The sequence below is a fragment of the Vulpes lagopus genome, chromosome 10, assembly GCF_018345385.1.
Source record: "Vulpes lagopus strain Blue_001 chromosome 10, ASM1834538v1, whole genome shotgun sequence".
Lineage (NCBI taxonomy): Eukaryota > Metazoa > Chordata > Mammalia > Carnivora > Canidae > Vulpes > Vulpes lagopus.
The window spans coordinates 15,714,966-15,736,897 of NC_054833.1; the positions used below are offsets into that span (position 1 = coordinate 15,714,966).

At 37.8% G+C, this 21,932-nt stretch overlaps 1 protein-coding gene across 1 annotated transcript in view; it reads left to right on the forward strand.

Moving 5' to 3' along the window:
- Positions 1-13,391, forward strand: part of MAK (male germ cell associated kinase) — a 52,905-nt gene extending 39,514 nt beyond the window's left edge. Inside the window, exons 12-15 of the mRNA XM_041769842.1 lie at positions 3,351-3,482; positions 5,080-5,154; positions 7,675-7,794; positions 11,783-13,391. Of these exons, the coding sequence (XP_041625776.1) occupies positions 3,351-3,482; positions 5,080-5,154; positions 7,675-7,794; positions 11,783-11,937 (482 nt within the window). The 3' untranslated portion in view covers positions 11,938-13,391. The remainder of the gene's footprint in view (positions 1-3,350; positions 3,483-5,079; positions 5,155-7,674; positions 7,795-11,782) is intronic.
- The last annotated feature ends 8,541 nt before the right edge of the window (positions 13,392-21,932 follow it).

Below are 21,932 nucleotides of genomic sequence, written 5' to 3' on the forward strand. Positions count from 1 at the left end.
GGAGCTCAGAAATGGACCTGTACTGGAGCGGGCTCAGGGAGTGCTTCCCTGGTGGATTCTGGGTCTTTGGAGCTCGTCTACATGGGGACAGGAATGACTGCTTACAGAGGGATGGATTAGGGAGGGAGAGGAGGGGAATGCATGAGGGGCTGAAGTCCTTAGGAAAGTGAGGAGAGTTGGAATTAAGACCATAAAAGACGGGGAACACTTTTGAAAGCAACAAAGATACTTGCCTTGTAATCTCTCTCTAGATACCTGTGGGCTTGTGAATGGTGGTGGTGATACCATGAGGGAGTTCTGATCTGACTGCAGAAGCAGGGATGTAGCAAAGTTCCCAGAACAGGGAACTCATGGGGGATACTTTTCCCTGTTTTTTAAAAAAAGTAGCAAATAGGTTTTTTCTTATCTGTACAGGGGAGCCCTCTGGTGGTGGGAAAGGCAACTGTAAATTTTTGTTAGGATAAAGGGATCCACGGCACCCTGTTTTCCTATTTCTGCTCCCGAATTTGGTTTTCTGGGACATATTTTAGGGTATCCGAGACTGGCCTGGTCATTTCCTTTTTAATGAGAGAGATCTAACAGATTCTGCAAATTACTGTGGGTCAGGAGCATGGCTGTGATTGAAACTTAATAAACAGACTTGAAATGAGAATTGCGTGAAATCTAAGCTTGAGCCCTCTGTTCCCTTGTTGGCATATTTTGTCTTGAGGATGCCCCTCTGGAGCTGGTGAAATTTGGAACTAGAATTGAGCTCAGTTCAGTCACCTGGACAAACGTTTATTGAGCACTTGTCATGAGCTAGTGACTACAGAGGACAGAAGCCGTAAGAAGTGATCCTTGACATTTGTGATCCAAAGTTATTTTTATGACAGTATCTTCAGGAAAAAAAAATAGCATTTTGGGGGGCCCTCTTTTTTTTTTTTTTTTTTTTTTTTACATAAAGCCAATCATAAAAGGTCTTTTTAAGCATCAACCTTTAGGATCATGGGAGCTCTAGAAATGTACCATATACTTTCAGGGCAGCATGACATTATACTACAAGAATTGGCAGATCTGTGACACTGGCCGGGAGAGACATGCAAGAGTCATAGTTATTGACCTGCTACTGGCCGGCTATGTACTGGAGCAAGACTTTGAGATTCTGTTTTCTGTTTCTTACAATGGGACTGCAGTCATCTCTCGGCTCCTGTAAGCCTTAGGTACTTAATTATAGCAAGGTAGTTGCAAGTAGAGTGTGCAATGCAAATGCAAACCACCTCTCAGGTGCCCTCTGGTCTCACTCCCTGCCTCCAGAACCAGGACTTCAGCACGCCACGCTGGCTGGCTCTCCCTCTGTAGCACTTTTGAAACCCTGCTCCTTCTGTCCTTCCTTCCCCACTGTGTCTTCAATGTCCTGGGTCATTTCTATACTTGCCTTTCCTACTGCGTTTATAATTTAACAGGACACACATAGTCCTACGTGGTTTGACCCCTACGCCCCTCTCCAGCCTCATTTTGTGCCAGTCCCTGTTCTTTCTCCACCCATGGACTACTGTCTCCGAGCGCTTTCCCAGCTCGGGCCCCTGTCCTACAATGTGGCCTCTCCCAGGAACACACCTCTCACCCCCTGCAGACCCTTAATCGGATTCACATTTCAGCCTAAAATTACTATTTTTTAAAGAAAGACTGGTGGAACTTTGAAAGAAAGTTGCTTCTGTTATTTGCCTGTTCCCTCAGCACCAGATTCTTTTGAACAATTTACATATGGCTGATTACCTCTATTATTAATATCTCCCTTCCTATTGGAGTAGATTGTAAGAGCCAAAAGGGTAGAAACTAGCCTGTTTTATTCACCACTCTGTCCAATGCCACACACACTGCCTGGCACGTGATAGGTGCTCAGTAAATATTTGCTAACCGATTTAATCTCTCATATATAAACAGGGAAGCGCTGATGGTATATTCATTTCTACCTCTATCTATCACGGTGTTTGCTATTTAGAAGGTGCCCAGTAAAAGCTTGTAAACTAATATGTAAATGACCTACCAGGCTAGAATGTGTCTCTTTCCAAGAAATCTGGAATCTTTAGAAAGAATAAAAGTGATGATCTTTGCTAATGGATATATTTACTTAAAAAAATATTCAGGGATGTCACAAGGCTAATTGGATTAACAAAATAATTCAGGTACTCCAAGCCCATTCTTTGTTGAACTACACTTATGAAAACAGTTCATTTAAGATGATTTTTAGTTTGTCCCCTTACCTTGTCCTTTCTTTGGAGGTAAAGGACATTTTTTTGGTGCAGATTTTTTCATATGAGTTATTGCTATCTTCTTTAGTAAGTACATCTTTATTGTCAGGTAGTTGCCTACTATAGTTCAATTTTTAGGTTTCTAATGAAACCTAAATCCATAAGGAGCTAGCTATATGCTGTAAGAAAGGCAAATTATTTACCTGGAGGGGCATTTCATTAGAGAACTGGTGACCAGTAACCCTGAGGTTCAGTATAAAACAACCTGGCTTTTTTTCTGGCTTCAGTACAAGGGATATTATCATATGTCTCATAAATGTGAAACCTTGCCAAGGAGTTCACTCTGAAAAGCAAGAGCTCATCTCACACAGAAAGAGTTGCTAACCTCCTGCATTAACGGTAGTCCTCAGCAAGGATTTTCCTAGTATTAGCTAAAGAAACACTACATGTATGACCCAGAGGCTTGGAGACTGTGTAATGGCTTTACCATCTCATAAGCTGCATCTGATTTATTGTCAGTAAAAAGAAAGCAAGGTCAGGAAGTTTTCAAATCTCTTCAAAGATAAAACACTACCCTTTGACCACTAGTACCAAAGTCCAAAGCTGACTCGTTTCACAGATTTTTAGAAAATCATAAATAATTTAGATTTTACTATACTTTATATACAGATACTCTTCACAGATAGATCGTTACTCATCTAATTCCAGACTGTCAGTTCCCATGAATTCTAGGTCATGTGTCTGTTGTCCTGGCTACACTGTTTCTCAAGGGTCTGGTACAGAGTACATACTTAAAACAAGTAAATGACAGTATCTTTTTGAAGAAAATTTGGGTGTTGCCTCAATTCTTACATGACATTTAGTAAGAAATGTCCAGTGTTTAATTATTATTACCTGTATTATAGAAAATATCTTTATTTTTATAAAATACACTGTGAGGATTCCAGGTTGTTGAAAATATTCCAGGTTAAAACAAGTATCTGCTACATTGCAACATAAATTTATTTCCATTCTCCCTCTCCACATTATTTCTGGTCTTCCTTTGAATGTATCATATATTTTTCCTTCAAGTTAATGATCACCTGCTAACCTTTGAAATGACTATTCTGTTCTCCTAAGGTGTAAATCCCAAGACTGTGTCCTTGGTAGCCGGTGGAAAGGATACAAACTCATATACTTGGAGTAATCAGTTATTTCCTAAGTCACTGGGACCGGTGGGGGCAGAACTTGCTTTCAAAAGGAATAATGCAGGTACAGCAAAAATTCATTTGAAGTATAAATTTACATTGTTTTCCTTCTGTAGATTTTTACTTTAAATTACATTGCAGCTGCCTTCTTCCAACTGAGAAACCTTTGAGGGATCCATTAATGTTTTCTAACTGGTACTTGGTCACAGATGGTTTTAAGGGGATCATTTGCCAGACCTCAACTCCCACATGGATTCTTCCTAAAATGGAATTCCGTGAGCAACAGGTCTCTGTCCTCCTACTTTACCAAAGAAGGGACTAATTGTGTTTACTAGGGTGTGTTTCCTGTTTCCCCAAAGTTATAAAAATATCTGTGGGAGCCAATCAAAGAGACAGTTCTCTTTGTTGGCAGCAATGTGGAGAAAGTGAGTAACTCTGATAACTGGGAAGAAATCCTATTTAGGTCACGTGGTTTCCAGTTCTTAACCTTTAAAAACTTGAAGGAGAACCTAATTGAATTGTTAGCTGACAGATAATGAAAGCTCATTTTCAAAATCACTGTGTGACTCTGGGTCTGTACTCTGCATAGAGTTCAAAGACTTTTGTGACTAAGTTGTAAGAGAACACTTTTCATTCCCAACTATCTGTTTCCATTGAACAAGGTTTCTCGGTGCTTACATCTCCAAAAAAGGAAAAAGAGAAAAAGGGAATAGAATTAGTGCTGAAACCTGATTTTAGGAATAAGCAATACTCATTTGTGGATACATGGACAGCTTAAAAAAAGGTGCCATCTTTCTCAGATGAATTTCTCCCCTAAAAATGCCTTTTAATGTTCAGTAATCAAAATTTATAGCATTCATCTTTTTTTGATTAACTATATACAATGGATTGTTGTAATTATAACTAACCTAATCCAGAAAAAAAAGGATTTTAACATACTTGTTACAAGAAAATTTTTAAAGGTTTCAATTCATACATACTTTTGAGTGGTCAATTTAAAGACTTTTAAGCCTAAAATTATATTTGGATAAAATTTGGGAGTTGAGTTGACATGAATCAAAAGAAAATTTTGGAGAGAAATGAGATGTCATAGTTTTATTTGTAAATGTCTATAATCACAATATGCCACAAATGACAACTTTATGAACTATAACATGATGAACAATTTTATGTATCAGTTTAAAGTGTGTAAAGAAGTAAACAGTTGTTTAAAAATATAGATAGAAAGTATTGGATCAAAAAAATGTGAGATCACTGTTATAGCAAGTGAGTAGTCTACTGGGGTATTGTGATGTGACATTAACACACTCTGGATATTGTGAGTTTTCCAGATGCTCTAAAGACTCAATTTACCCATTTAATAGTGCTGAGGTATCAAACACTACAGCACTGTAATTAATTATTTCCCCACTGTTTTAAAATAATATTCACTGAACCAGCTGATTAAATACAAATGAGTTTAAATGATCATACTACAACTTTGAGTAGAGGGGGAATATATAATTGGCTGGCATCAAATGAAAGCTGTGACCACATGTGAGAACAGTTTCTCATGTTAAGGGTTCTTCCTTATTTTTTCATTAATCATCTAACCATTTTTTCTCTGCTTTTCCTAAAACATTCTTCTTATTCATCTTTCTTTCCACTTGCCTTCTCTTCAGAGGAAAGCATAATTAAACCAATTGAAAAACTATCATGCAATGAAAGTTTTCCTGAAAAATTAGAGGACCCACAAGGTAATTTCTGGGCATTCTAGATGAGTACAACTTGTTCTTTGGATATCTTGTCTAATTTTCTTTTCCATTTTGGCCTGAAACCTGTCATACAAGGTCACTATGAAGGTCATCTACTTTTATTTATTTATTTTTTAAAAGATTTTATTTATTTATTCATGAGAGACACAGACAGAGGCAGAGACACAGGCAGAGGGAGAAGCAGGCTCCATGCAGGGAGCCTGACGTGGGACTTGATCCGTCTCCAGGATCACACCCTGGGCCAAAGCGCTAAACCGCTGCCACCCGGGCTGACTTTTAGAAGTCAGACCAGGACTGGGAGAAAGAGAAGCATTCTGCATCATCAGGAGCACCTTTTCTTCAATAGTCAGAATTCTAAGACTTAACTTGCTCTCAAAAAGCTCTAGGCTCCTCTTCTTAAATTAATGATGACAATTTATATAAATGAAGCAAATCTATTGAGAAGAATTAAAAGAATATTTTCTAATCTTATAATCAGTATTCCTAGAAAATCTTTTTTTAAATTTCTAATATTCATTTCTTCCCCATTAACCATCTTTTAAAAAGTTAACCAGGTAATAGAAATGGTGGATTTTCTAGGGGTTCACTGTTGCTGGTTTAAACACTGCTAATATTGGCTCCAGCCTCAAAATTTGCAGCTCACAAGGTACTTCCAAAATAATAAGCCAAAATAATAAATCTCCTGTGCATTTTTCCTTCGCAGCTTCTTGCCTGCCACCTGTTAGCCGTTCAGCACATGGCTTTTAGAATCCAACATAGCCCATTCTGTCAGTAGCCTTGTGATCATGGATGAGTTAGGCTAAGTCAGTTTCCCCATCTATACAATGGAGGAAATTATATTTACCAGGGTATCATTATATAATCATCCCTAGGATTTTTGTCACAGGAAGCATGTAGTAAGTGTCTGCTCTAAGGAGGAGGAGGAGGAGAGCCAGAGCAATGCTCTGAAGCTGCCAGAATGGGCTGATTAGTGATTTAGAAATGGGTACTTGGGGTGAAGAGAAAGGTCAAATTAGGCAATCATGCTTATGCAAAATTCAGTGTTGAGAACTATACAAACTGATTACGTGTTCACTGTGAAAAACCTTATTTCTGTGATAATGCTGTTTGACATTTGTCGGTTCAAGAGCACACACTCACTGAGGGCCTCCTGTGCATAGCGCTGTGACAGACATCAGGGACAAGGCGTTCAGAGGCCAGACCTGTGAACACAGAACCCCGTGAGAAAGGCTTCATTCGTAGCTGCCAAGAAGCAGTTCTTTGAAACCGCCGGTGTGATCAAAGCCCCATTCCACCCCCTTGCTGACAAACGTCCCTCCCTGCACAGTGAGACTCCTTGAAGTTATATTCATTTGCTTCTTATTTCACTTTACTCCTCAACAAACTGTAGCGTGTCCTCAGCTGGCCTCCGGCCACTGAAACGGCTCCTCCCATGTCCTGACATTATCCTAGTGGCCAGACCTCATGGGCCTTGCTGATCCCATCAGATCACTGCCTCGTTCGGTCTTCTTTCTTCACACGCTGTATTATCTTGGATATTCAGACTCTGCTCCTACTATCATCTACCCTCTACCCCCTCTCCTCCACGAGGTCCTTTTCTTTCCTGTTCCAAAATGCTGGTGTTCCCTGGAGCTCTGTTCTGGATCTTCACACATCCCCCCATTCCACCAGTTATGGGGCTGGCTTCTCTAAGCCCACAGCCCCATAACACCCTGTCTTGTTATTTCCAAATCTCCAGGCTGGCTCAACCACTACAACTTGGTTATCCACAGGCAGCGTGTCTTCCTAACAAACCTGTGCTGCTCTTAGTCACCTAAGATACAAACTGAAGGGTGTATATTCCTCTTACCCTACTCCTCCTACCTTATACACCCACTCAGTTCTCTTCTCCATTGTCTCTATGACCACCTCCTGTGGTAACCTCCTAGCAGTGACCTCCTGTCTTCTGCCTTGAGGTTTTCCCCCTTCAGCCCATCCCCCTGCTGCCTCCAGGTTGATCATTCACTAAGAGTGAGGAGGAGGATGATGAGAGCCAACACTTACTGGGACACCAGATTCTATGCTGAGTGCTTTGCATACATCTCATTCAATCTGTAAAGCAACCCTATGAGAACAGGTGTAGTTACAATAGTGATCTTACAAAATTAAAGCACGAAAAGCGTGGCAGGGATGGGGGCTTCCTGGCACAAAATATTCTCAGGTAAAGCGTGGAGACATAACAAAAACCTGGTATGTTCAGGGCAAATGTAGCCTTGGGTTCACATTCTGGCTGGGCCACTCACTGGGCAAGTTCTAAGAGCCACAAGGTGTGGATAAAATAGGCATCTAAAAGGGTTGTTATGTGGACTGAATAGGATTATCTGTAAAGCCACAGTGTAGTCCTTGAAATAGAGCCGATACACAAAAAACAATTTAGAATTAGCAGGGCTGTGGTATTCAAGTTATTCTCAGGTGCTTTAAAATATTCACCTTCTGACTCTGAAACTTTATGATACATCACAGGAAATCTTGGAAGTTATGCTACTTACAATCAGTCAGGATATATTCCTTCCTTTCTCAAAAAAGAAGTGGGGTCAGCTGGCCAGAGGATACACTTAGCACCTCTTGGTGCAACAAGCTCAGGTAAGAACAACTTTATAGTTTTTGAGATTTCTCATCAGAATGGAGCTCTTTCTAGGTCTGTACAATCACTTTTTTCCCAAGCGAAGACTTTTAAATTAGTCTTGCCTTATTAACACAGTTCTGGTTTTGGCAAAATGTCCTTTCTTCTTCTGAAGATGTGGTTTGAGGGTCTAAGAGCTACCTCTAATTAAGTGGTTCTTCTCTGCCAAGCACTCAGATTATTCCATTTAATCCTCACGAGACCGAAGGAGGCAGACCTTCTATAGATGAGAAAACTGACACTGGTAGTTTATCTAGGGTCACACAGCTAATAATGGTGGGGCTGGGAGAGCAACTCAGTCTGTGTAATTCCAGAGAACGGGCTTGCTTCCTAACGAGATGTAAAGAAGAGGCCTTCTTCAGAGCTTCCCACCCAGTACCTAGCACAAGTGAAAATTTAATAAATGTTAAATGCTGTTCCCGTACCATTTCACGGGCGGTTCCTCTGCAGTTCCGTTGTACAGAGCTGAATGGTGGCAGGAGTGCCACACCCTGGCCCTGGCTCTGCAACAGTAGTAGATGGTGAAGGGTTTTTCCTCCACCCTCCAGGGAGGACCCACGAGGTTGCTCGCTCTGCAGTAGCCTGGCATGATAGCCACATTCAGGGGTGTGCTCTTGAAAATCAGGGTCATGATTTTGTATTGAGCTTGACTAGATCTGTCCATGAATGTTCTCGAAATTATTCTAATCTAAGATAGAGGTCCTCACGAAAGCACTAACGTAAAGGCTAACGCAGATCATCAGAAGTCTGGTAAGATACAAAGTGGGAGTGTAATTTTAAAGTCGGCTCTAAAAGTAATCCTGCAGCGGGTCCTCGCCAGGATCTTAATCTGAAAACTTCTCATTAGAGATGCCAGTCTTTCAAGTTCACACTGTTGGAGCTAAGACTGTAGAAAGCACTGGGCTTCTATAATTTACAATTCCTTACACAGAAATGGCAGGTAGTACTCAGTGACCTTACTTGTGAAAAGAATCACATTATATCTGCTGAAACAAAATACATAAGTGAACATTTGATGTACAACAATGATTTTTTTTTTTTTTAAAGCCTCAGGTATTTTAAGCCAGCCCTATGGTGAGTCACCAGCCATGTTGTGGTAGCAATTTTAAAAATAAAAGCAGAAAATCATGTTTCAAATTATTTTGTTATCGGAGTACCTGCTCCTTCAAGTGAAAGTGGGTATTTTTTAAACTATTTTTGTAAGATACTGAAGGCCTTTACTTATCAAGTATTCCATCAGATAAGCATGCATAGTCCTGTTTACATTTTTTTAAGTAAATGTTTCTCATGACTTTTCATCTTTTCATTTACTCTGCTCATCAGATTTTCCTACAGATGGTGATAGGAGGAAAGGTAAAAAAAGAAGTAAATATTAATCATTCTCAAGTGGTCAATGCAAATCCTTAGGAAAACACTGTTCTGTAAGAGATGTGTCTTCCAGTGCTCCCACTTGTGTGGCAGTTCCCACAAGAAAATAAAACCAGGTCATTACCGAATTTACTCAACTTATTTCCCCTTCTCTCAGCCTGCCTCCCTCTCTGCTCCTCCTTGTCCTTACTCTCATGTTTTGAGAAGAAAAATCAAATTGATTTCTTCCAGCTTCCCCATGTAATTTCTCATCCCAGGACTTCCTATCAACTCTTCCTCCCTGTGCTCTGATGGTAACAAGGACTTTGAAGAGGGACTTCTCTCCCAGATAGCCACCCTTTACAAGGACAGGGAGGGCCCTGTTCTAAGCACACTATATTAGCTCTTCTACCGAAGGTACTATTATTATGATCTGTATTTTACAAAGTTTTTATTTCTTGCTGAAAGTCACATAGTAGTGGCAGTGATTAAATTAACTATGAGCAAACATCTTTCCTTAGAGCAAACATTTTCTACAAGAAGTCAAATGCCCTTTGGACACATGTGGTTCTTAAAATAAATGCACAGCAAACCTTAGACGACTGACCCTCCACTCTCAGGAGGTATAGGTCTGGCTAAGACACAAAAGTAGTTCTTGCCCTGCCACGAGATCTCAGCTCCTTTATTGGTTACTAAGTTCTTCACCAAGGGTGCTTGGATTCTAAAAGTATTATTTCTCAAAAAAGAATCCTAAATGTCAACACTACACCCTCCTTGGCAAAATGATTTCCTCTTCAAAGGTTTAAAAAATATTTGCCTGGATGTGGTTTCCCTCAGATGCATTCAGGACTTGACGTAGCTATCTCATGACCTGGAGAGAAGATCTCATTACTCCCCAGATCCCTCATTGTGCACCCCAGGAGCCCCCCTCTGTTGTTACCTGAGGGGGTTCTCTGAATCACCTGGGCTTATGGCCTCTGCCCTCTCCCTCAACTCCCACCCACTCACATGCTCTCTCCTCCACACACAGTACCATTTTGGCCTGCAGACATCAGGTGTGGGTTCACAAATTTAACAGATGGTGCTTGTCTACACTCCCATGGGTTAGAACTAAAGAGCTGTCCCTGGAAAACTTGGTTACCAGTTCTTCCTTAACACTTAAGGGTTAACTGGCTCTTCTAAACACTTTGTCCCTGCTGTGTTAGGTAGCTTTTTATTGGCTTTAACCTGGAGAATTTTAAACCTGGGAAGAGTGGAAGATAAGGACAGGGTGATTATCACCAGGGCAGTTCCTCACTCAATGCTAAGTTCCTGTTAAGCCGAAGTCAGCTGCTCACTGGCCCACACTGCTCCCTTGACTTCCCCTGCACTCCGAGCTTTACAGAGAAAGTATTAAAACACAAAAACAGGGAAACCACCCAAATAAACATGGTATAGTGTTAGGTGTACAAAATGGTTAGACTCATTTCAAAATTGACAAGAGTTTAATCCAAGAGTGATGACCACCACAGTGTGAAAAGATACTTAAATCCCAAATGGAAAGGCCAGACATCCTCTTCAGATAGAATAGCTATGATCATCAGCTGTAAATGTGCAGTGAGGAGCAGGTGAGGGAAGGATTGGAGGAAAGACTGAAGTTCTATAAAATGATTTACTGCTTTGTCATTTGAGATGTTTAACCAATTTTAGCTTGTAAATTGTTCAGATAACAAATGTTTAACAAAATAAAATTTCACAAATATCTGATCAGCCAAATATATGAAAAAAAAAAAAAACCCAAACCTTATGATGAAAGGTTTGGGATCTTAGGAATGACTCACCTTTTAAAGGAATTCTGTTATCACCCATTATTTTCCCAATTTAAAAAAAATGCAGTTTCTTGCCTTTAAAACCCCACTTTCATGTTTAAAAGATATCTATTATGGGACGCCCTCCGTGTGGCTCCCTGAAGCCAGAAATTGGTAGGATTCACAATTACAAATAAATTTTCTGTAATGGGTATTATGCTTGAATATTATTCAGATATAACCACGCTGTGATTTTACAAAGTCCTCAACACTGGGGGTATTGCCTGTTGAACGTGAACCAAGAAATTTTTGTCATCGTAGCTGATGTTGCCTACCTAAATGTGTTAAAGCACTTGAGGGAACCCAATAAAGAAATAGCAGCAGTATCAGAACTGTAAACCAGAAATATTGGCTCTTAAAGCTACTGAGAATTCTGTATCAACATAACACTGTTAGAATTTTTAGTTTTAGTATTTAAAAAAAAGAAAAAACTTAGAGACCACTGAACAAATCTTTTAAACTCTAAACTTCCCCATAAAATAAAAAGATAGGGAAGCCCAGGTGGCTCAGTGGTGTAGTGCCACCTTCAGCCCAGGGCATGATCCTGGAGTCCCAGGATTGAGTCTCACATCGGGCTCCCTGCATGGAGCCTGCTTCTCCCTCTGCCTGTGTCTCTGCCTCTCTCTCTCTCTCTCTTCTGTGTGTCTCTCATGAATAAATAAATAGAATCATAAAAAAAAATAAAAAGATAAATTGCTTTAAATTTGATAATCAAATACATAAAATTCTAACTTCCAATTCTCATTTCTTCCAGAATATACCTGGAACACAAAACCCAGTCGGGGGCAGTTTTCAGGACCTACTTACAATCCTACGGCCAAGAATCTCAATATTGTGAACCGTGCACAGCCAGTTCCCTCAGTGCATGGGAGGACAGACTGGGTGGCCAAGTACGGCGGCCACCGGTAGGAGTCTGGCAGCCACCAATAGGAGTCTGATGTGAAGCCCCACAGCATTGCTCCATAGAGTCCATGCAAGTCCCCTGTTCCTGAGAAATGTCTACAGATGTCTATTTCCAATGAGTTCTAGAAGAAAAATGTAGTGGGTACTTGGAAAAGCAAAAACCATCTATTTTCTTTCTTTCCTAGAAATGAAATGCATTTTCTTAGCATCAGTTGCCCACAGTGCTGATATATGGGTAGGACTTTACAAAGTATTGAATAAACTATTTGCCAAAGTATCAAGTATTTGATCTACAAATTAATAGTTACTAAGTATGATAAGAATCTTTTTTAAAAAGGCCTTCAGAAAGTGTTTAGAGTGTTTTAGTTTTCATGTTATTTGCCTAAATTAATATTTCGTCAATTGGCCTCAGAGATGTGTCTTTTTATAGCAATGAGGTAGAACTCTGTGGGCTGTCAGTTATGGTTCTTATTTGGCTAAGGCTCTACCCTACGAGTTTGGCAATAACAAAAGATGTTCATTTATCTTTTTTTCTACTTTGAAATTATGGAAGTGATAGTAATTCCATCGTGAGCAGCATATTTTTCTTAGGAATAAATTTAACATAAAGATCTCAAAATTATGTCACCCAATTTTAGTGGAGTCTGCTTGTTTTGATTTTGATCAACACATCTCCCATGAATTCGTGGTGACTATCAAACCCAACAGCTTCAAGACTCCCAAATCAACCAAGTCAAGGTTCTCTCACCTTCACATCATTAGGAAAGTTCTTGAAACTGTGATGTGTTCATCAGACTTTCAAAATACTTTCTTTCCATGTTCCTACTATACACAAAAATGGTGTGTGCCACTTGTTCCCCAAAGCAAACTCTTGCTGCTGATCATTGACCTTGACATTTATTCTGAAAAGCAATTGCATTCAGCTCCTATAGCAATGATTTCACTTAGTACAATTTTTTTCCTTTAATTTCTAAAGTTGTACTTAAAATAGACATTTTGAACTTGGGACTACTCTATTTAAACCTACCATTTTATGGACTGAACATTAGTACTGTATATTCTTTTTAAAGAATAATGTTATCACAACTGCTATTTTTATGTATTTTATGACTTTGTAACAAATGCTAATGTAATTGGTATCAACTTGTGGACATTATACAAAGACATCATAAAATGATAGTAATATGGTATTTTTGTACAGAAGATTCAGCTCACCTTGTTGAAAAATGTTAAAATCTGAAGAGTAATTTATGTTGATGGTAATGGTTATATATATTTGTACAGTTTTAATGTCTCAAAGCTAAAAAATTATTTTGTGTTGCTGGGAAGCTTTTATATTTCTCAATAGATATTAAAATAAATATGGTTAACTGATGTGTTTTATTGACACTTTTACACTTTATACTTATTGAGGCCTATTTGTCGTTATCATACAGGCTTGTTTTTCTAGCAGTTTTAGATTTGTGGAAAAATTCATTGGAAAGTAGTTTCCATATACCCCCACCCCATTCAGTTCCCATCCCGAATTTTCCTGATTACTAACATCTTGCACTAATTGGGACATGTGCTGTAAGTGATGAGCCGGTATCAGTACAACTTCAGTCCACAGTTTACATTAGGGTTCATGCTTTGTGTTGTATATTCTATGGGTTTTGACAGATATATAATGGCATGTATCCACCATTAACAGTATCCTAGAGATTACATTGCCCTAAAAATCCACCATTCATCCTTCTCTCCCACTCCTCAAACCTCTGGCAACCACCAATTTTTAAATATCTCCACAGTACTCCCGTCCAGAATGTCACATAGTTGGAATCATATACTGGCTTTTCACTTAGCAAGATGCATTTCAGTTTCTTCCGTGTCTTTTCATAGTTCCATGGCTCATGTTTGTTTATTGCTAACTAGTATTTCATTGTATATATGCACCAGTCTATCCATTCACCTACTGAAAAGTATTGTCAAGTCTGGGTGGTTATGAATAACGCTGCTACAAACATTCGTTGCATATTTTTGTGTGGACATCAGTTTACACCTCATTTGGGTAAGTTCCAAGCAGCATAATTCCTGGATTGTCTGGTAGCAGTATATTTAGTTTTAGAAGAAAACACTAGGCTCTCTTCTAAGGTGGCTGTACCACTTCGCACTCCCACCAGCAGTGAATGAGAATTTCTGCTGCTCCACATTCTTCACCACCATTTGGTATTGTCAGTGGTTTAGATTTTGGGCATTCTGGGATCCCTGGGTGGCGCAGCGGTTTGGCGCCTGCCTTTGGCCCAGAGCGCGATCCTGGAGACCCGGGATCGAATCCCACGTCGGGCTCCCGGTGCATGGAGCCTGCTTCTCCCTCTGCCTGTGTCTCTGCCTCTCTCTCTCTCTGTGTGACTATCATAAATAAATAAAAATTAAAAAAAAAAATTAAAAATAAAATAAAATAAAAAAAAGATTTTGGGCATTCTAGTAAGTGTATAGCAGTATCTCATCTTAATTTGCAGTTCCCTGAGGACATATGATGCAGACCATCTATTCATATGCTTATTTTCCATCTATATATCTCCTTTTATGGGGTACTGTTCAGATCTTCTGCCCATTTAAAAACTGGATTACTGGGATCCCTGGGTGGCGCAGCGGTTTGGCGCCTGCCTTTGACCCAGGGCGCGATCCTGGAGACCCGGGATCCTGGAGACCCGGGATCGAATCCCACGTCGGGCTCCCGGTGCTTGGAGCCTGCTTCTCCCTCTGCCTATGTCTCTGCCTCTCTCTCTCTGTGTGTGACTATCACAAATTAAAATAAATAAATAAATAAATAAGTTTAAAAACTGGATTACTCATTTTCTTACTGTTGAGTTTATTTGTATATTTTGTATCATTTATTTTGGATAACAGACCCTTATCAGATACATCTTTTACAGATATTTCCTTCCAGTTTCTTGTCTTTTTATTCTCTTAACAGTGTCTTTCTCACTGCACAAGTTTTTAATTTTAATGAAGTAAAACTTGTCAATTTTTTCTCTCTTTATAATTCTGGTGGTATATCTAAGAAATCATCACTGAACCCAAGTTCACCTGATTTCTCTTGTTATCTTTGGAAGTTTTACACTTTTGCATTTTACATTTAACCTCTGGATCCATTTCAGGTTCATTTTTGTAAAAGATGTTAGGTCTGTGTCTAGATTTTTCTTTCCTTATTTTGCATGTTTAGGTCCAATTGTTCCAGCACCATTTCTTGAAAAAAAAAAAAAAAAAAAAAACAAAACAAGAAAAAACAACTATCCTTTCTCCACCAAACTGTCTTTGCTAGTTTCTCAAAGATCAGTTGACTGTATTTCTAGGTGTCCATTTCTGGGCTTTCTATTCTTTCCCATTGATCTGTGTCTATTCTTTCACCAATACCACAGTGCCTTGATTAACTATAGCTTTATAGAGGTTTTGAAGTCAGGTTAATGTTAGTCTTTCAACTTTGTTCTTCAATATTATGTAGGCTATTTTGGGTCTCTAACCTCTCCAATATAAACTCTAGAATCAGTTTGCCAACATCCCATAGAATAATTTTCTGGGATTTTGGTTGGTATTGGACTGGGTCTAGATCAAATTGGGAAGAACTTAAATCTTGACAGGAGTTTTCTTGTAGTGCATGGACTATCTACTGGCATCTTTGACATCTTCCGTCAATGTTCTGTAGTTTTCTTAATATAGATCCTATATATATTTGTTAAATTTATACGTAAGCATTTCTTTTTTAGTGCTAATGTAAATGGTATTGTATTTTAATTTCAAACTTCAATTGTTCATTCCTCATATATAAGAAAGCAAATGACTCTTGAAAATTAACTTTGTATCTAATAACTGTTATTATCATTTATTAAGTCCAGAAGTTTCTTTGTTGATTCCTTGAGATTTTTCAACAATTACTACCATCTACAAACAAAAAATTTTATTTCTTCTTTTCCAATTTATCTTTTATTTCCTTTTCTTATTATACTGTAGGGCTTCCAGTAAAATCTTGAATAGATGTGGTAAGAGTGAACATTCCTGCCTTGTTCCTGATATTAGTTGGAAAACATCTAGTTCCTCCCCATTAAGTATGATGTTAGCTGTAGATGTTTTGAAGATGTTCTTTATCAGATTGAGAAAGTCCCTCTCTATTCCTTGTTTGCAGGAATGGGTATTGGATTTTGTCACATGCTTTTCCTGCATCTATTGCTACAATCATTGATTATATAACTTTTTTTCTGTACCTTGTGGATGGGATGGGATTACATTAATTGATTTTTGAATGCTGAACTAGCTTTGTATACCTGGAATAAATCCCACTTGGTTGGGGCACCTGGGTGGATCAGTTAATTAAATGTCAGACTCTTCATTTTGGCTCAGAACATGATCTATCCACTTATAAATTCAAAAATATTGTTCTGAACAGTGTTTCCAAAAGGAAAAATTAAAAAAAAAAAAAACACTCTTTAGAAATGGACAATATACCTCTGTATTAAAACCTGTAAAATTCAGCCAAAAGAGAGCTCATGGAAAAAAAAAGCATACACTTGATCTATTTCTGGAAAAACCAAAACAAAAACACAACAAGTAGGAGCACAGAAAATAGGCTGAATTTGAGCATTTAGCCTAAGAAATTAGAAAATAACAAACTAAATATAAAAAGAGGGCAAAGAAAATTATAATCAAATAAAAGATCTCACCCCAGTAGCAACAAGTATCTAGCATCCAGATCTTGATTCTAATACCAATATCCAGTAAAAGGAACCAGGGCTTTCTGGAGAAATGACAGATTCTAGTACTGAGCATGAAATATACAATATGATACAAGAGATCTTTTAGTGCTAGAAAATAACATTATAAACAAAAGCCAAAAAGCCAATTAGCAGAAGCCCACATCGATGGGCTAGGTGAAAGAAAGGAGCCAAATGAAAGAGTTCCTAATGGCTCAAAGTGCAACACTTTGAGAAAAAAAATTAATAAAATATTGTATTATAACCCAAAATGAGAAATGCATATCCCTGAGTCTATACTGATATAAATAAGTGAATTAAGTAGGGGAAAAAAGTCAAATCTCCCATGCAGAATTCCCAAATTTATGTAGATATTCCACCCTCAAGGAGGAAAAGTACAACTCCTCAAACCTAAGTACAAACTGTACACAGCGACTTCCTTTCAAAGAGTAGAGTATAGGAAGGGAGAAAAAGGAATAACACATCTGCGTGAATACCTCAAGTCAGATGATCAAGGTCAAAATCAATAATACCATGTTCATATAGGGATCCCTGTGTGGCGCAGCGGTTTAGTGCCTGCCTTTGGCCCAGGGCGCCATCCTTGGAGACCCGGGATCGAATCCCACCTCAGGCTCCTGGTGCATGGAGCCTGCTTCTCCCTCTGCCTATGTCTCTGCCTCTCTCTCTCTCTGTGTGACTATCATAAATTAAAAAAAAAAAAAAATACCATGTTCATATATGTGACTTTAATATTACGTCATGAAAACGGCACTTTACCTCTGTGGCCCTCCTTCTAAAATTTTATAACTCCAGTCTGACCATAAGGAAAACACTAGACAAATTCTAACACAAGAAAATTCTACAAAACACTTGGTTTTAAAGAACATTTGACAAAACTCCCCCCAAATTACTAGTCATCAAAAACAAGGCAAATCTAAGAAATAGTCATAGCCAAGAGAAACATAGGAGATATGACAACTAAATGTAATCTGGGATCCTAGGTAAGATCCTGGAATAGAAAAACAGTATCAGTTTAGAAACTCAGAAAATCTGGATAAAATATGGACTTTAATTAATGTACCAATACTGACTCATTAGTTCTAACAAATATGCTATCAATAATAGGGAATGTGGGGTGTAGGTATATGGGAACTCAGTAGTATCTTCTCAAAACGGTCCTAAAAAGTGTATTTTTTAAAAAGTAGATTTGACAAATCTATATATTGAGCAAGTATTTACTAAGTACCTATTATGTACTAAATGTCATATATATGGTAGTAACAAAAGGGTCATTTTCCCTGACCTCAAAGAACATAAATTCTGGAGGTAGACAGACATTAAAGAAACACGCATAAGTTTGTATATTAGCAAATTATGATAGGTATGTTATTAAGAAAATAGGAAGTTAAGGAGTTGAAAGAAGAAACCTAAATGTTGAGAGACAACTGAATGGTTTTAAGTCTAGGAGTCTAAATATACTTGAAATATGCCTCTGCCTGCTAGGTAGAGAAAAAACTGTTGAGCCAAACCATGAAAATGAGGAGTCCTACTATAAGATTAAAACATGGTAAGGTTTAGACTTGGGTATTGGCAAGATATGGTAGAGAATTAAGTATGAATAGAAAACTACTGGGTTTTAGTTTCTTCTTTCTTGCTGCTTTCTAGAACTTTCTCAGTTCAATATGTTCTTAGTTGCTTGTCTTAGATTTTCTAAACAGACAAATATATTAACTGTTTAAAATGTTTAATTTCTTTCTTTCCAGTATTTATACCTTATTTATCTCTCATGTTTTATTGCTTTGTCTGGTGTCTCTAGAATAATGTTGATCTTGTCAGTAACAGCAAATATATTATTATTTCTAACATGAACATAAAGCCACCAGACTAAATAAATGGCAGCTAATAAAAACCTAAGGCACATAATCTGCTCGAGTCAAAAAGCACTTGAATTAGTGTCAATTCATTTTGTTCAGATTGCTACCTAATTTAAAAATACATATGAAAATGTTCCCATTCATTATAACAAAAAGTACAAAATATCCTATAATAATCTTAATAGAAATACAAAGAAATAAATGAATAAGCTCTAAAACATTAAGACATTAAAAAAACTAACAACCAGAAAACAATGTACAAAATGGTAATGATTATGTATCAATAATTACTTTAATAGGCCTAAATGCTCCAATCAAAACACACAGGGTGGTGGAATGGATTAAAAAAACAAGACCCATCTATATGCTATCTACAAGAGACTGACTTCAGATATAAAGACAAATATAGACTGAAAGTGAAGAGATGGAAAAGATATTCCATGCAAATGGAACCAAAAAGCTATAGTAGCAATACTCATCAGACAAAACTTTTAAACAATGACTGCAACAAAAGACAGCACCAATGTTACATAATGATAAAAAGGTCAATCCAAGAAAAAAATAGAACATACCTAACCAGGAGTACTTAAATATATAAAACAACTATGAGCAGACATAAAGAGGGAAATTGACAGTAATACTGTAATAATAGGAAACTTTAATATTCCACTTACATTAATGGACAGATTATCAACAAAAAAAGTCAACGAGGAAATACTGTCCTTAAAAGATCAAACCAGATAGACTTAATTAGATTTACACAGAACATTTCATCTCCAAACTGCAAAGTACACATTCTTTTCAAGTGCACACTGAACATTCTCCAGGATCACTTTAGGCTACAAACAGTCTCAATAAATTTAAGAACACTTATATCATATCAAGCATCTCTTCCAAGCACAACAGTATGAAGCTAGGAATTACTTTTGTAATTGTACAAAAGTAAAACTTTTTGTAATTGTACAAAATTTTTTTTGTAATTGTACAATAAAAGTAAAACTAAGAAAAAAAGAAACAAAAAAACAAAACCCAAAAAACAAAACCCACAACACATGGAGACTAAGCATTATGAGACTAAGAAGAAACCAATGGGCCAAAAAAAAAAAAAAAAAAAAGAAAAGAGAGAGAGAAAAATAAAAAATCACCTTAAGACAAATGAAAATGGAAACAAGAGTTTCCAAAATCTACAGGACACAGTAAAAGCACTTTTAAGAGACAGGTTTATAGCAATAAGCAAAAAACAAGAAAAATTTCAAATAAATAACCTAACTTCATACCTAAAGGAACTAGTAAAAGAACCACCAGAAAAAAAAGCCCAAAGTTAGTAGAAGGAGGGAAATAATAAAATAATAAAGATCAAATGGAAATAAATGATCTAGGGGGAAGGAAGGGAAGGAGGGAGGGAGGAGGGAGGAAAAAGAAAACGAAAGCTAAAAATGGAACTATCATACAATCCTGCAATTACATTTCTGGGTACTTAAACAAAAACACCAATCTAAATAGATATATGCACCCCTACATATGCACCATTATATTATAGCTAAAATATGGAAGCAACCTAAGTATCTACGAACAAATATAAAAGTATCATCACTGATATACATCTGAAACTAATAGGATATTGTTTACTAAGTATGCTTCAACCAAAAAACGGAATTAAATGAAGGGACATACAACATTCTTGGGTTGAAGAGTAAATATTTTAAAGCTTTCAATTCCTGCAAAATTTACCTGTAATTCAGTGCAATCGTAACAAAAATCCCAAGTAAATTTAAAAAAATTATAAAGCTAATTCAGATTTATCTAAAAAGTACATCTTAAGAGTAATAATGACCAGACTTACACTACCAAATATCAAAATATATGTAAATCTACAGTGATTAATACAATTTGGCACTGAGACAGAAAAACAAATCTATGGAACAGACTAGAAAACTTAGAATGTGGGGATCCCTGGGTGGCGCAGCGGTTTGGCGCCTGCCTTTGGCCCAGGGCGCGATCCTGGAGACCCGGGATCGAATCCCACATCAGGCTCCCGGTGCATGGAGCCTGCTTCTCCCTCTGCCTGTGTCTCTGCCTCTCTCTCTCTCTGTCTCTGTGACTATCGTAAATAAATAAAAAAAAAAAAAAAAAAAGAAAACTTAGAATGTGTCCCAAATATGGAAATTCAGTACATGGTAAAGGTGGCATTTCAAAGCAATGAGAGGAAGCATACATTACATGAATAAACAATATTGAAGGTAATGAGTTTTTTAGAAAAATTAATTCAGAAAGAGCTCTAATTTTTTTCTAAAGATTTTATCTATTTATTCATGAGAAACACAGAGAGAGGCAGAGACACAAGCAGAGGGAGAAGCAGGCTCCCTGCCCTGTGGGGAGTCTGATACAGGACTAGATCCCAGAACCCCAGGATCATGACCTGAGCAAAAGGCAGACGCTCAACCACTGAGCCACCCAGGTGCCTCAGAAAGAGCTCTAATTTGCAACATTACACAAAAATAAATTCTAAAGGCAACAAAAATATAAGCCTAAGAAATAAAACTATAAAAGTACTCGATGAAAATAAGAACAGGGGATCCCTGGTAGCTCAGCGGTTTAGCGCCGCCTTCAGCCCAGGGTGTGATCCTGGAGTCCCGGGATGGAGTCCCACGTCGGGCTCCCTGCATGGAACCTGCTTCTCCCTCTGCCTGCGTTTCTGCCTCTCTCTCTCTCTCTCTGTGTCTATCATGAATAAATAAAATCTTTAAAAAAAAAAAAGAACAAGTGTTTTTTTTTTCTTTTACTAGAGAGCCACACACTAAGAAAACAAAAAACAAAAACATGAACAAAAACTAGAACAGCTCACAGAAAAATATACACATCACTAGTCAGTAAATATATGAAAAATGTTTAATAACTCATTACTAAATAACAATTCGATATTTTTCGCTTAGATCGGGTTGGCAAACTACTACGGTCAGTGAACTAACTCTGGTCCATTGTGCCTGTTTTTAGACAGCCAGCATGCTAACAATGTTTTTGTTTTCAATCAAAATAGTATGGTTGAAAAAAAATAAGATTACTCTTTTATGATATGTGAAAATCATATGAAATTCAAGTTTTAAGGTCCATAGAGTAAACAACAGCCATGCTCATTTATGTACCATTTATGGCACCTTTTCCTCTACAACAGAACCGAATAGGTAGAACAGAGACAGTGTGGCCCACAAAGCCTAAAATACTATCTGGCCATTTACAGAAAGTTTCCAAAGTCCTAATTTAATTTGCCAAAGAAAATGTCTGATAAGGGGGGCGCCTGGGTGGCTCAGTGGATTAAACCTCCAATGCTCAGTTTCAACTCAGATTATGATCTCAGGGTCCTGAGATCAAGCCCTGTGGAGCTCTGCACTGAGCCTGCTTA